This window comes from Neomonachus schauinslandi, chromosome 7 (genome assembly GCF_002201575.2).
Source record: "Neomonachus schauinslandi chromosome 7, ASM220157v2, whole genome shotgun sequence".
In the NCBI taxonomy this organism is placed as follows: Eukaryota; Metazoa; Chordata; class Mammalia; order Carnivora; family Phocidae; genus Neomonachus; species Neomonachus schauinslandi.
This window is the reverse complement of record NC_058409.1, coordinates 109,186,817-109,199,333: the sequence shown is the minus strand read 5'-3', so window position 1 is coordinate 109,199,333 and position 12,517 is coordinate 109,186,817. Positions and strand designations below refer to the sequence as shown.

Here is a 12,517-nt window from a genome sequence, read left to right as displayed (position 1 = left end):
CCCGGAGGTGGGCAGGGTGGGGTGATGGGCGAGACGGGGTCCCAGACCTTGGCCTCGGGCAGCTTCCTCCTGCTGTCTTGTGTTTCCCCCCGGGCAAGGGAGGGTGTGGAACTTAGACCGAGTCTGACCTCGGGGGATGGGAGGTACAGGCTCCATGTGTGTGAGGGTGCCCTTGTGTACGGTGGACATGTCCACCAGAGCTGCCACCCCAGCCTGGTCCTCAGGATCCCAGGGAGCGGCCACTTTCTCTCTCTTTTACTGCCTCACTGGAAGCTGCAAAGCCTGCCCAAAGATAGAACAGCGTGCAGAACCCCCGCGTGCCTTCCCCAGCCTCAGCGGGTCTGCACTTGTGACCAGGCTCGCTTCATGCAAGCCCTCCACTCCTTCCCCAGCACCCCTGGCTTCCTCTCTTTGATGAGAGGACGGCCACCATACAGTATCACTCCTAAGAAACTGGCCTGCGCGCTCGGCATCCCCACTTCCCAGATTGTCTCATGAACGATAGTCTACATCTGGTGTGTTCGGATAAGAGTTCACACAGGGCACACACTGCATTGGGTCCCTTGAGTCTTCACCTTGGCTTTTCCCCCGTGCAGTTTGTTTGTTGAAGACATGGGGTCAGCGTGAAGTCAGGTTGTTGTGCCCTGGGCCACAGCTCAGGAGGCTGCACCAGCATGGCTGGGGTGGGGGCAGCTCGGTTATGCACAGCTCCCCAGGAGAATCGTGGGTGACAGCCGGGCAGCTGAGGGGCCTGCTGCTTGGAGCACCCGGCTCGGCCAGCGTCTGTCCGGCCCTGAAGTCAGCCAGAGGAAAGAAGGCTGAATTGGCTCTTCTGGCCCTGGCTGTACAGTCAGTAAGCTGTGCAGCCTTGGGCAACTCTTCTCCCCTCTCTGGACTTCTAGTTTTCCCAGCTGTACAGTGGAGCCAGGATCGCTGACCTCAGGGGCTCCTGGGGGCTGTGAGGCGCTGTGTGGGTCTTAGCAGGTGCATGGGCGGGTGGCGCACTGAGAGTGCTGTGGGTAGCCGGAATGGCCTCTGCCTGCCCGGCTGCCCTGCGCGCTCTGGACCCCCACCCAACCTCCCCTTTGCCTGGCCAAACCTTTAATCACTGGGGGGGTATGTTTTGTTTTTGTTTTTCAAGGTGATTAAACCCCCTCTGATTTTTGTCGACCCTAATCGTAGTCCAGCTGGCCCGGCTGCTACTGCCACACAAACCCCGGCGGCAAACACCCCGAGGAAGGCCCGGGCCTCGGCGAGCACAGCCAGGAGCTCCTCCTCTGAGAGTGAGGATGAGGATGTGATCCCCGCCACGCAGGGCTCCACTCCTGGTGAGCACGAGCCCGCTACGCAGGGCTGAGTCCCGTGCCGCAACCGCCGGGGCCGCCGGGCTCGCACGCAGTGCACGCAGCACACACAGCTCACTGCGGCCCAAGGGGAGAGGCTGCTGGCTGAGTCACACAGCACACAGTTGTTGGTCCGGAGGGGCTTGGAGCCAGGTCTCTGCCCCTGGCATTGGTTCGTCCCAATAAGGAACTACCTCTGGTCTCCATCTCCGGAGACAGTATTTGCCGGGACTTCTCTGTGCCAGCTCCAAGGGGTGGTACCCATGCCAGTGGCTAGAAGCTGCAGACAGCAGGTTCCTACGTAATCTAAGGGAGAGCTTTGTAACAACTGCCTGCCTGAACGGGGAGAGGGCTGTGAGGTGGTAGTGAGCCTCGTGGTCCTGGTGGCATGTACAGAGGGTTAGGTAATCCCTAACCAGACATCGTAGGCAAGGATTCCATCTATCAGTGGGAGACAGGACCCTATCTGGGGTTTCTTTTGACTTCTGAGAATCTGGTACTCCCGTTGCCATCAGGAAAATGGCTAATGTTGTTGTGATATTCTGTGAGGATAACAATAAGACCTGATTTTGGTGGGCTCATTAAATACAGAATAGCACAGAAGAAATGTCACCGTAATCACGCTGTCTGGAATAATTACTGACGTTTTAGAACTGTTAATTTTACCAAAACTACAGGAACTGCAGCTGTATCTGTGTTTTTAGTGAGGTCATAGTGTGCACACGTGCTCTGTAATTTTTACTTGACGAACTGTGACATTACGTATTTACCGTGTGAGTCCTGCTGGTCACAGAGCTGTCCTTTGGGTGGGCTTAGCATAGTTTATGTGGGCGGTGCCAGGCTGGAGGAAGTGACGGGCTTTGTGTGGGGGCTTTGGGGTTATCACGAACAGTGCTACAGTGAGCACACGGGACTGAGCCTTTTTAAATGACCATGACATTCTTACGAAGACTCTTCTAGGGACCCCTGGGTGGCTCAGTCGATTAAAGCGTCTGCCTTCGGCTCAGGTCATGATCCCGGGGTTCTGGGATCGAGCCCCACATTGGGCTCCCTGCTCAGCAAGGAGTCTGCTTCTCCCTCTGCCTGCCGGCCGCTCCCCTACTTGTGCTCTCTCTCTCTGTTCTGCCAAGTAAATAAATAAAATCTTTAAAAAAAAAAAAAAAAAAAAGACTCTTCTAAATGCACAGAGTCCCATTTGGTAGCCGTGCTCCCCACCAGTGCTCAAAGTAGTGGCCTGGCCAGCTGAGGGACGGCAGCATCGAGGACTGAAGTGTGGGGAGGGGCCAGGGAGAAAGCCTGGGGTCACAGCAGTCCTGTGGTTCCCCTGAGCTCGTGACACAGAGCTAGTGACGGCTCCTGCCTGTGAGGCTCAGGGATGGCGTTTGGTTTTTTAATTTTATTTATTTTTGTGAGAGAGCATGAGCCAGGGATTCGGGGACAGAGGGAGAAGCAGACTCCCCACGGAGCAGGGAGCCCGCTGCGGGGCTCGATCCCAGGACCCTGGGATCACGACCTGAGCCGAAGGCAGACGCTTAACGACTGAGCCACCCAGGCGCCCTCGGGGAGGACGTTGAACAGGCTTCTGCTGCAAATGCCGTGAGCACTGGGCCCTGTCCCCAGGAAGGGCTGATAATTGGGGATTGCTGCATGTGTGCCCTGACTTGCACCCCATCCTGCTCCATTTCAGCCAGTAGAACCAAAGCAGCCGTGCTCACGGCCCACTCAAGGCCAGCTGTCAGGGCCAGCACTGTTGGGGCTGGCAGCAGGGAGGCGTCCGGTCGGGTGTCAGAAGGCAAGAAACAGGAGGCGCCCGTCGCTCAGGTACAGCAGGCAAGGGAGGGCTGTGCAGGCCGGCAGGGACGAGGGGACCCCCCCCCGCCCTCCCCGCCCCCACACATGCTGCTGGGTGGGGCTGCCGTCGCTCTCCTCCACACACCGCCCCCCCCAAGGAGCCGCCTCCTCGCAGCCAAGCGCCTTCCCTGGCTTGGCTGCAGCCCCGACCAGGCTCCCAGATACCTCTGAGCTGTGAGGAAGAGTAGTCTGGGAGCGTGGCCCCCAGGCAGAGCCACGCTGTGGCTCCGCGCACCCCTCAGCAGCCGTTCCAACGTGGTTGCGCTTTTGGTTTGTTTGCCTTTTCCGTCCCGGTTTGGAAATGCTGTGAACAAACCTTGTCTCTCTTAGTGTGGATAATGGTGACTTCCTGGCCTTCACCATTTTCAGTGCATTTCTGTTGGGTCTTTGCCTAAATCTACAGCCTGAGCAGGGTAGAGTTAGCGGCCCCTTGTGCGAACGACAGAGCTGAGCGCTGTCCCTCAAGACCGTTGAGGCCTCTCCAGGATTAGGCAGGGCCAGAACCCAGGTCTCACTCCTCACCCCGCTCCTGGGCCACGTGGGCTAGTTTTCCCATCCCACTGCACCCCACCTCTCTCTTCTAAGAGGGCAGGAGGGAGCTGGGCGCCCCCAGCCCAGAGGGGCTCACCACAAGCTACAGCCCAAGAGAAGCTTCCTGGGAGCACGGGTGCTGGCCAGCTGTGCTGTGGTCACTGCGCCCGGCAGCCCGCCTCCGTTCGGCCAGCAGATGGTGCCGAGCATCTGTCCGCACCAGGCAGACGGCAGGGAGGGGCTCGTGGGCCATGAAACAAGGAAGCCAAAAAGTACTCACCAGTTGGTGGGTACTTTGAAAGAAACGGAGTCTAAACTAGAGAATAATGAGGTGAGCTGCTTTAGGAAGGATGGGCAGGAAAGGGCAGCCTCCCCATCGAGGCTAGAGAAGCAGCCAAGCCAGGGCGAGCCAGGGAGGACTCCAGCCAGGGGAACCCGGGCTGGGACCGTCTGGGGAAGCACTTGGGCGGGAGAGCTTGGGGGAAGCAGCAAGGCGAGAGGAGCCAGGCCCGACAGGCCGGGGTGAGGGCCGCCCAGGTTTGCAGGGGGAGCCCCGCCCGGCTCCTTTCCAGTTCTGTCTCCCTGACTAGTGGCAGGTGTGGGAAGCAGGAGTGGCACCAGGGAGACCTTTGAGGAGGTTTTTGCAGCCACCAGACTAGAGGCTTTTCCCAAGTGCAAGCTCAGATTGAGGTGGGGGTGCCTCAGGTGGGAGCCGAGCTGCTTCCCTCCCCTGGGCTAAAAGCTGTCTTTGGCTCCACTGAGAACAGTAGGATCAGCTGACAACCTACAGCCCGGCCCTGTTTTCTGCCCCTGAGGGTGGTATTACCCCCTTGACTGTCTCTCAGTCCCCTCCTCCAGCCCCATGGCTCCTTGTGCAGATACAGGTCCCCTCCGACCCCAGTCGGGATCTGAGCAGGGCCTGGCACAGATGGCAGTCTCAGGGCTGCCTGTGGCTGTCCACAGGTGACAAAGAGGAGCCCTGCTCGCCTCCCTCTGACCCAGGCCGCCCTGAAGGTCCTTGCCCAGAAAGCCAGTGAGGCCCAGCCTCCTGCTGCCAGGACCCCGTCTTCCAGTGGGGTGAGCAGGGGAGCCTGGGGGGGGCGGCCCCACCCTGGAGGGGACAGTGAGCAAAAATGACAGACCATAGAAGGGAGGGGCCAGGGAGGGGCCCAGGTCCCAGTGCCAGCATTTACTGCCCTGTGACTGTCGCATGCACACGTCTGTAACCCACCCCCCCCACCCCCCCCACCCCCCCCCCCCGCCCAGCCTCCGCTGCCCGGCTCAGCGTTTGTGGGAGGGCTGAGTGAGGCCTGGTGCAGAGCAGCTAACAGGCGCCTAGCCCTGAGGTAACTGGGGTGTTCGGTAGGCACCAAGTTTATTTCCCTTCATTTTTTTTTTTCTGTTCTCTCTCTCTCTTTTTTTTTTTTTTAAACCAAATTAGGTTGACAGTGCTCTGGGAACACTCCCTGTGCAGGCCAAGGGGACCAACAAGCTCAGAAAGCCTGAGGTTCTTGCGGTCCAGCAGGCCACAGCCACTCCTGCCGGACGCGCCAAAGCCAAGGCCTCTGACACCTCCAATGACAGTGACGACAGCAGCGGCAGCTCTTCAGGGAGCGAGGAGGGTGCTGCCGGGCCCCACATGGCTCCCTCAGCCCCCAGGCTAGGTGAGGGTCCCAGGAGAAGGCTAGGTGGGCCCCGAGCGGGGGAGTGGCGGCCTCGGCTCTGTATCTCCACCTGTTCTGCAGCCTGGGCCCAGTCACCCCGTGCTGGGCCTCAGTTTCCCATCTGTACAACCCCACGAGGAGGTTGGTCCAAATGATACCAAAGATCTTCCAGCTCTGCTGTTTGACCACTGCCAGCTTTTTACTCTCAGGCTCCCATAACTGACCCCCCAAAGTCCCGGGGTCATGCTTCCCGCACAGAATGGGGCACCTGGGTGGCTCAGGCGGTTAAGCATCTATCTGCCTTCGGCTCAGGTCGTGATTCCAGGACCTCATCGGGCTCCTTGCTCAGCAGGGAGCCTGCTTCTCCCTCTTCCTGCCACTCCCTCTGCTTGTGTGTGTGCGCGCTCTATGATAAATAAATAAAAACCTTTAAAGAAAGAAAAGCAGGGAAGCAGAAGTCGGGCCTCAGGAATTAGAATGGAAGGTTTTGGCATTGAGATGTCTTGCTTAGAAAGCTGCAAATAGCCATTGAGCTGGGAGGGAGTCGTAGGAGCAGGTAAAGCCTTGGGCAGGAGGGCGAGGGACCAGCGGAAGGCTCAGGCCATCCCAGGGCCTCCTGACAGCTGGCCTCTGCCCCCCCACCCCCGGTAGGTCCGGCCCCCTCCACGACGGAGACCTTGGTGGAGGAGACCACAGCGGAGTCCAGTGAGGATGAGGTGGTGGCACCCTCTCAGGTAATGGTGAGGGAGGGGACTGGCCCCTTGGGGGCCTTCGGGCGGGCGCTAGAGGCCACGTGTTGCAGTGTTAGGCCGAGGCCATCCGCCACGGCGGGGCCCCGTCTCTCCCCCTGAGGCTCTGTTTCAGCATAGAGCCATGAGTAGTGGACTCCTAGAGCCTGTAGGAAAGGCTTGCCTTGATTTTAGATGAGTCCCAGAAAAAAAAGACATTTTGGAACAGATGGGATTTCTCTAAGGTTATCTTCTGTACACGGCAAGTGCTAGTGATTTTCCATTCGCGTTAGTAGTGAGAGATTGTCTTCTTAAATGTGGCTGAGGGAAATCTGTATTAATTAAAATAGTGCAGGAGGTCCATATGAAGGGCTCATGTGCCCCACGCCAGACCCGAGAGGGCTGGCCCGACCTTAGGGGCTCCTGGGACGGCTTCCTCAGAGTAGGCCCTGCACTCACGGGTGGAGCAGGGTTCCAGCCACGTTCACACTGGGTTTCTTCAGTCTCTCCTCTCAGGTTATGTGACCCCTGGGCCGACTCTGGCCAATTCCCAGGCTTCAAAGGCCACTGCTAGGCCAGACCTCAACCCCTCGGCGTCCTCTACTTCTGCCACCAAAGATGCCCCAGACGGCATGCAGGAAGTGGAGCCCCAACATGTAGCAGGCACCGTATCCCCTAAAACAAGTGAGTCAAGGGCCACAGGAGAGACACGGGGACACGGAGGGACAAGGCAGTGGGCCCTTTCTTTGCCTCCCTCACGAACAGTCCTACCAATATGGTCCTGTCTGTCACAAGGGCCTCTCCAAGCAAGGCCTGGTGCCCCACATCTGGGTGTCTGGCTCTTACGACCTGGGACGGCCTGGAAGTTGGGTTTTCCAGCTCTGTGGGATGCTGGTGCATCTGGTTGGGTGATCCGTGCCTTCGAGCGGCCTTGGCTTTCTCTAACTGTCCCCGTTGCCTCTGCTTCCTAACAAATGGACACATGGTGTGGGGTGTGGGAACTGAGGCAGCTCAGATGGAAGGCAGGAGCCATTTTTGGAGAAGTCTCTAGCACGTGGCAGAGACCCCAGGTGATGGGCTGACTTGTAAAGCCTCAGACAGGACCCTAGCCACACTGGGCCTCTGGGTCTTAACCACAGAGGGCAGAGTAGATCCATCCAGTGAGTGTCAGGGCGTGGCACACACAGACAGTTGTCACGCGGTGTTTGGAGGGCAGACCGGAGTTGCCGAGGTCACCCAGCCTGGGGCATTGCCAGTGCTGAGGGACAGGTAGCTCTGATGGGCACGCCTGGGACAGCTCTAGGCATTCCCCAGCTGTGGTGTTCTAGGGTGTTTGTAGACAGGAAGCAGAGACGTGGGCTGCAGGGAAGGAGGTTGCCAGCGCAAACCTCCTCAGCTTCCCTCTCCAGCCAACCCCTGCCCTTGCCAAGAAGCACCAAACAACTGAATTGGGCCTCCGTCTGTCCTGGGACGCCGCCCCCCACGACCCCTGCTCAGCCTGCCGTCTGCGCCTCCCCTGAGCTCCCACCCTGGGCCCACCGCATGCTGCGGGCAACAGGCCCCAGCCCCATGACGGGGAGCTGGCCGGGCCACGGGGCGCCTCTCAGAGCCAGCGTGTAGGCACGGTTGTGTGTGTGAGGCCCAGAATGAGTGCAAACCTGCTGAGTCACCCGGGAAGTCAGGGGCAGCAGTGGGATACTGCTAATGTTGCCCCCCCCCCCGCCCCCGCCCCCCGATACCCCAGCCTTGGCTTTAGCTGCAGCTCACCGCTCCTGGGTCAGCAGAAGGGTCGTTGCTCACTGTCTGCCCCAGTGTTCTTTGTGAGGGGCGCGGGCGACGGGGAGACATTTTAGAGGGGGCTGTGGACGGGTTTTTTCACACGTGTAGTCAGCACACAATTATCAAAGGAGAGCAGAGGCCTGGAAAATTCTAAACAAAGGCTGCACCAGAAGTCACTCTGGCAGGCAGCAAACCTGCTTCGTCAGCCACCATGTGCGTATACACCAGGCCCGTCACCCGCTAGGCTGCCTTGTCCCCTGACCAGCTCTTATCATGAGTCCGTGACTTAGAATAGAGGCCTCACCGTTCATCTGAGCCCTTATTTTACCAATGGGGAGACTGAGGCCAAGGGAGGAGCACAGTCCCACAGCATGCTGGTGGTAGTCAAACCTGGAATCCAAGTCCCTTGCCTCCAAGCTCTGGACCTCTGACTGGACAATACCGTCTCCCTCCTGTCTGACCTTTCATTTTGTTGGTAGAGTTCACTTCCCATCCTTAAGATTCTGGAGTCCTTTTCCATCTCCAACCTGACTGGAGTGCAAAGAGACGAAAGAGCTAAGTTAGAAACTGCTGGAAAGGTGTGAGCCAGGCAGTGGGGCAGAGTGACCGCTGGGCCGCCCTTTCCCTGTCTATACCTTGTCCGAGGAGGTCAGCTGTGTCCCTAGACGCCCTCTTGGCTTATACGTGAGTAGGCCGCACCCTGCACGTGCAGGGTGAGCCTGTTTCCTAACTCTCCCGATCTGTGACCCCGTGTTCTCTCTCCACAGGCAGAAGGGAGGCTAATCCCACGCCTCAGAAGCCCCGGAAGCCCAGGAAGGAGGCCGAGAGTCCCCAGGCCTCCATACTGGCACTGCAGAGCGACCTCAGCCGGCGCCTCCTGAGCGAGCCCTGGCCCCTGAACGAGGCCGGAGTCCAGGCCTCGGTGGTGAAGGTCCTGACGGAGCTGCTGGAGCAGGAGAGGAAGAAGGCCGCGGATGCTGCCAAGGAGAGCAGCAGGAAGGGCCGGGTGGGCCGCAAGCGGAAGCTGTCGGGGGACCAGACGGCCGCCAGAGCCCCCAAGAGCAAGAAGAAGCAGCAGCTGGTGGCTGGGGGAGGTGGGGAGGGTGCCGGCTCGCCAGAAAAGGCCCTCAGGACTCCCAAGGGGAAAGCCAAGAGAGACGGAGTGAGTGGTGACATCAAGGAGAAGAAGGAGAAAGCGTCTCCTGGCTCCCAGGGGGCCAAGGAGAAGCCAGAAGGGGAGCCAGGGACACTGAAGGTTGAGGGTGGAGACCAAGGCAACCCAAAGAGCAAGAAGGAGAAGAAGAAATCTGACAAGAGTAAGTGGCTGGCCGGCTGCAGCCTGGAACAGGCTTCGGGGCCCATGCGGAGAGCCTCCAGTCAGCATGCCGTGGGCGCGGGCAGCCGGCGGGCACAGAAGGGACAGGCTGCGAACTGGTTGGTCTGGGGCCAGGGTGGGGGTGGCAGAGCCGGAGCTGGGTCCCGGAGCTCTGGGCTGACCTGCCGGGGAGCCGGGGAGATGCAGCTGCAGGGTGCGGCCTACTCACGGGCCAGCGGTGCTCGCTCCCGGCGGGCGGCCAGTTGTCACGCGCACTTCAGCGTCCTGCTTCTGCAGCCCAGGCACCTAGATAGAAGCTTCCCCTCAGAGCTCATGGTGGCTGGCCCTTCCCAAGCTCTGCGATAGACTCTGCGTGCCGCAGAACCTCCTTTCGTCCAGCCCTGTCTGTCCCTTAGGTGATGTTTCCGTTTACAGGTAGAACGTCACTTTTTAAAATGTGTGGAAGTTTTAAAAAGTGAGTTAGAAATAGTAGTCCAGATGGTCCGTGGATGGGCTCTTGGGCCAGGGCAGGTGGTCACAGAGGCCTGGGCCTGTGTTTTGATGGGTCCCCGGAGTGTGGGGAGAACTGGGGACCTGGCATTGGGAGGAGTGGTTCTAGGATCCCTTGAGACCAGCCCTGTCTCTTGACATTGACCCCCCCGCCCCCACCATGCTTCTGTTATTTAGGGGCTTTACTTTCTTTCCTTAGAAAAAAAAGACAAGGAAAAAAAGGAAAAGAAGAAGAAAGTAAAAAAGGCCTCAACCAAAGACCCTGATTCACCATTCCAGAAAAAAAAGAAGAAAAAGGTAGCGTGAGTTCCTGAGGGGTCTCCAGCCAGAAAAAGGACCCAAACCCAGTCCCCAGGGTGAATGTGATCAGCCCCATCCTGTGTGTGTCAGAGTGCGGGTGGGGCAGGCCAGACCTGCTCCCTGCCCCCGATCCATTCTCAGGGTCCAGAGGTTGGGGCCTCATGAATTGTGACAAGCTGGCGAAGATGGGTGGAAGGCACGGGCCACCCTGAGGGAGGGACATGGCCTGTGTGTGTGAAGCCGTGGGAGTGGCCCCGTCTTTGTCTGTGAGGTGAAGGATGTTCTTGGGATGGGTGAAGGAAGGAGAGCCCTGAGGTGGGGGGCAGGGAGGCTAGCCAGGTAGACTGAGGTGAGAGGGTACATTCCCTGGGATGTATGTACCCCAGCTGGCAGGGTATCCCCATCACAGAAACACACCCCTCTGCTTTATGGGTTCCAGAGGCTGATCACCGGAGTAGGGGGGCCTCCGCACCTTACACGGTGCAGTTCTCACCATGGCCAGCGGGGCCTCAGCTGTGTTCAGCTGAGCATCTGCTGGCTTCAGTGTCCCGGGCTCCTTCCTGGGCAAATAGGGCCCCAGTCCTGCCCTTGGGGATCCCTGTATACCCAATATCTGTTCCAGGAGGGGGAGCTGCAAGTCCTCAGGAGAGAACCGGTTATCACGTCCGGTCGGGGGGGGGGGGGGGGGTTGGGGGGGCAGGGCTGCTTCAGGTACAGGAGCTTCTCCTCCTTCTCTCCTCACAGAAGAAGACAGCAGAGCAGACTGTCTGAGGGGCACACGGCGACAGGTATGCTTCCTGGCCAGGGGATCCCTGCTGACCTCCCCTCCCTGGTGAGGGTAGGAGGGTAACTCTAGCATCTGGCCTGGTCGCAGGGGCCAAGCAGGGGGAAGGAGTGGGGGCTGGAGAAAGTGGTTCTGTCCCTCAAGGTCAGTGGGGCCAGTGAGGCGATGCCAGAAATCAGAGCTGCAGAATCAGAAGGATCTAGAATAATGATGGCCGGGACCAACACAGCACTCCCTGGGTGCGGGCACTGGGATAGTGCCTCTTTGTAGAGGAGGATGAGGCTCGAGGTCAAGTACAGCTCGGTCTCTTCCCCCCACTGTCCACTTCCTCTTCCTTGTGATCTTGTCATTTGAGGGCATTCCTCATGGGGAAGAAGATGTTTCCTCAGGATAAGCCACTCTGACGGAGCTGTGCTTTCCGGGTGGTGGTGAAGCGGCTGATGGGACCCCAGCAGCCACCAGCCCCCTGGAAATGGGGGGCGGGACACAGCCTGCCTGGCTGGCGTTGAGGATTAAGTGAAGTGTGGAGCGCTAAAGAGCTCAGCCCCGTTCTGGGACACGGTCCGCACTGAAGCGCCCGCTGTGGTTAAAGCTCCTCCCCTGCATCAGAGACACCGGGTTTTGATTTTATTTTCTTCTCTTTGGAGAAAAAGGTCGGGAAATTTTCTATCTGGATATGTTTCCTTCACCCAGGGATTTCCTAGCCAAGTGGTGACCAGCCCCATGCCTCTGCCCTCTGGCCACCATGGGTTGGGATTCAATCTTTAACTTCCCTCCCTCCCCAGAAGAAGCCAGCCCGCCGCAGAGCCCGTGCTGGCCGAGCTAGTGAGCCCTGCACAGGCTGGTCCGAGGAGGAGGAGGAGAAGTGACTTGCGCTCACCGACTCCGCGTCTGACTTCTGTCCTGACACAGAATGCTTCAGATAGATGTGTACAGTATATATATATTTTTTTAAGTGACCTGCCCCTCCCCCTTCAAACCCAACAGGCCCAGGGGCCTCGGGACTTTCCATCTCTTGGCCCTGCAGACCTAGCAAGGCCCAGCCTGCAGCTCCTTCCACGTCTCTGGTCTCTGGCTGATGCTGAGGCTTTGTCCTCTGTGAGTTTTTCCCTGTTTTGTTTGTGGTTTTTTTGTATCAACTCAGAAAATAAAAGGCTTGAAGGAAAGGTTCGAGTTCCCAGCGCATCGGGGACAAATGTTTTGCAATTGACTTATTCTTGGAAGGGACCAAATCCCGCTCAGGATTTGTTCTTGGCTACATATCAAGCTCTGGGACGCTGTGGTGAGTGGAACGGACAGGTTGCCAGAGAACAAGACTCTGCGAAGTGCCCCAGGTGCTGAGTCAGCGTGGGGAAGGCTTCCCGGAGGAAGTGGCATCTCCGCTAAGGGGGACCTCGTGCATCGTCACAGCTGGTTGGTTAGCGCCAGGCAAACATCCAGAGGCAGAAAGTGGAAGAGGGCGGGTGGGGGATGACTTTCCAAGCTACCTTTTGAAGGTGGGGTGTGAGCTGGAGTCAGGCCCTCTTGATGTGCCTGGTAGAGAATAGGTAACCGCGGGCAGAGTAGGAGCAGGGAAACCAGTTAGGATTGAGTTGCCTTCGTGTCCAGATAACGAAGGTTCTAGGATGATGAAGACAAGAAATATATGAACTCCAGAGATCTGTCTGGGTGCCGTATCTGCAGCAAGCGGCGAGGGCAGCCATGCCATTGCC

The 12,517-nt window shown here is 58.7% G+C and overlaps 1 protein-coding gene across 1 annotated transcript in view; it reads left to right on the top strand.

Moving 5' to 3' along the window:
- TCOF1 (treacle ribosome biogenesis factor 1) overlaps positions 1–11,986 on the top strand; it is a 37,301-nt gene extending 25,315 nt beyond the window's left edge. The window contains exons 19-28 of the mRNA XM_044916902.1: positions 1,142–1,328; positions 3,031–3,164; positions 4,689–4,802; positions 5,167–5,389; positions 6,041–6,123; positions 6,621–6,801; positions 8,664–9,212; positions 9,921–10,018; positions 10,766–10,809; positions 11,594–11,986. Coding sequence (XP_044772837.1) covers positions 1,142–1,328; positions 3,031–3,164; positions 4,689–4,802; positions 5,167–5,389; positions 6,041–6,123; positions 6,621–6,801; positions 8,664–9,212; positions 9,921–10,018; positions 10,766–10,792 — 1,596 coding nt within the window. The 3' untranslated portion in view covers positions 10,793–10,809; positions 11,594–11,986. The remainder of the gene's footprint in view (positions 1–1,141; positions 1,329–3,030; positions 3,165–4,688; positions 4,803–5,166; positions 5,390–6,040; positions 6,124–6,620; positions 6,802–8,663; positions 9,213–9,920; positions 10,019–10,765; positions 10,810–11,593) is intronic.
- The last annotated feature ends 531 nt before the right edge of the window (positions 11,987–12,517 follow it).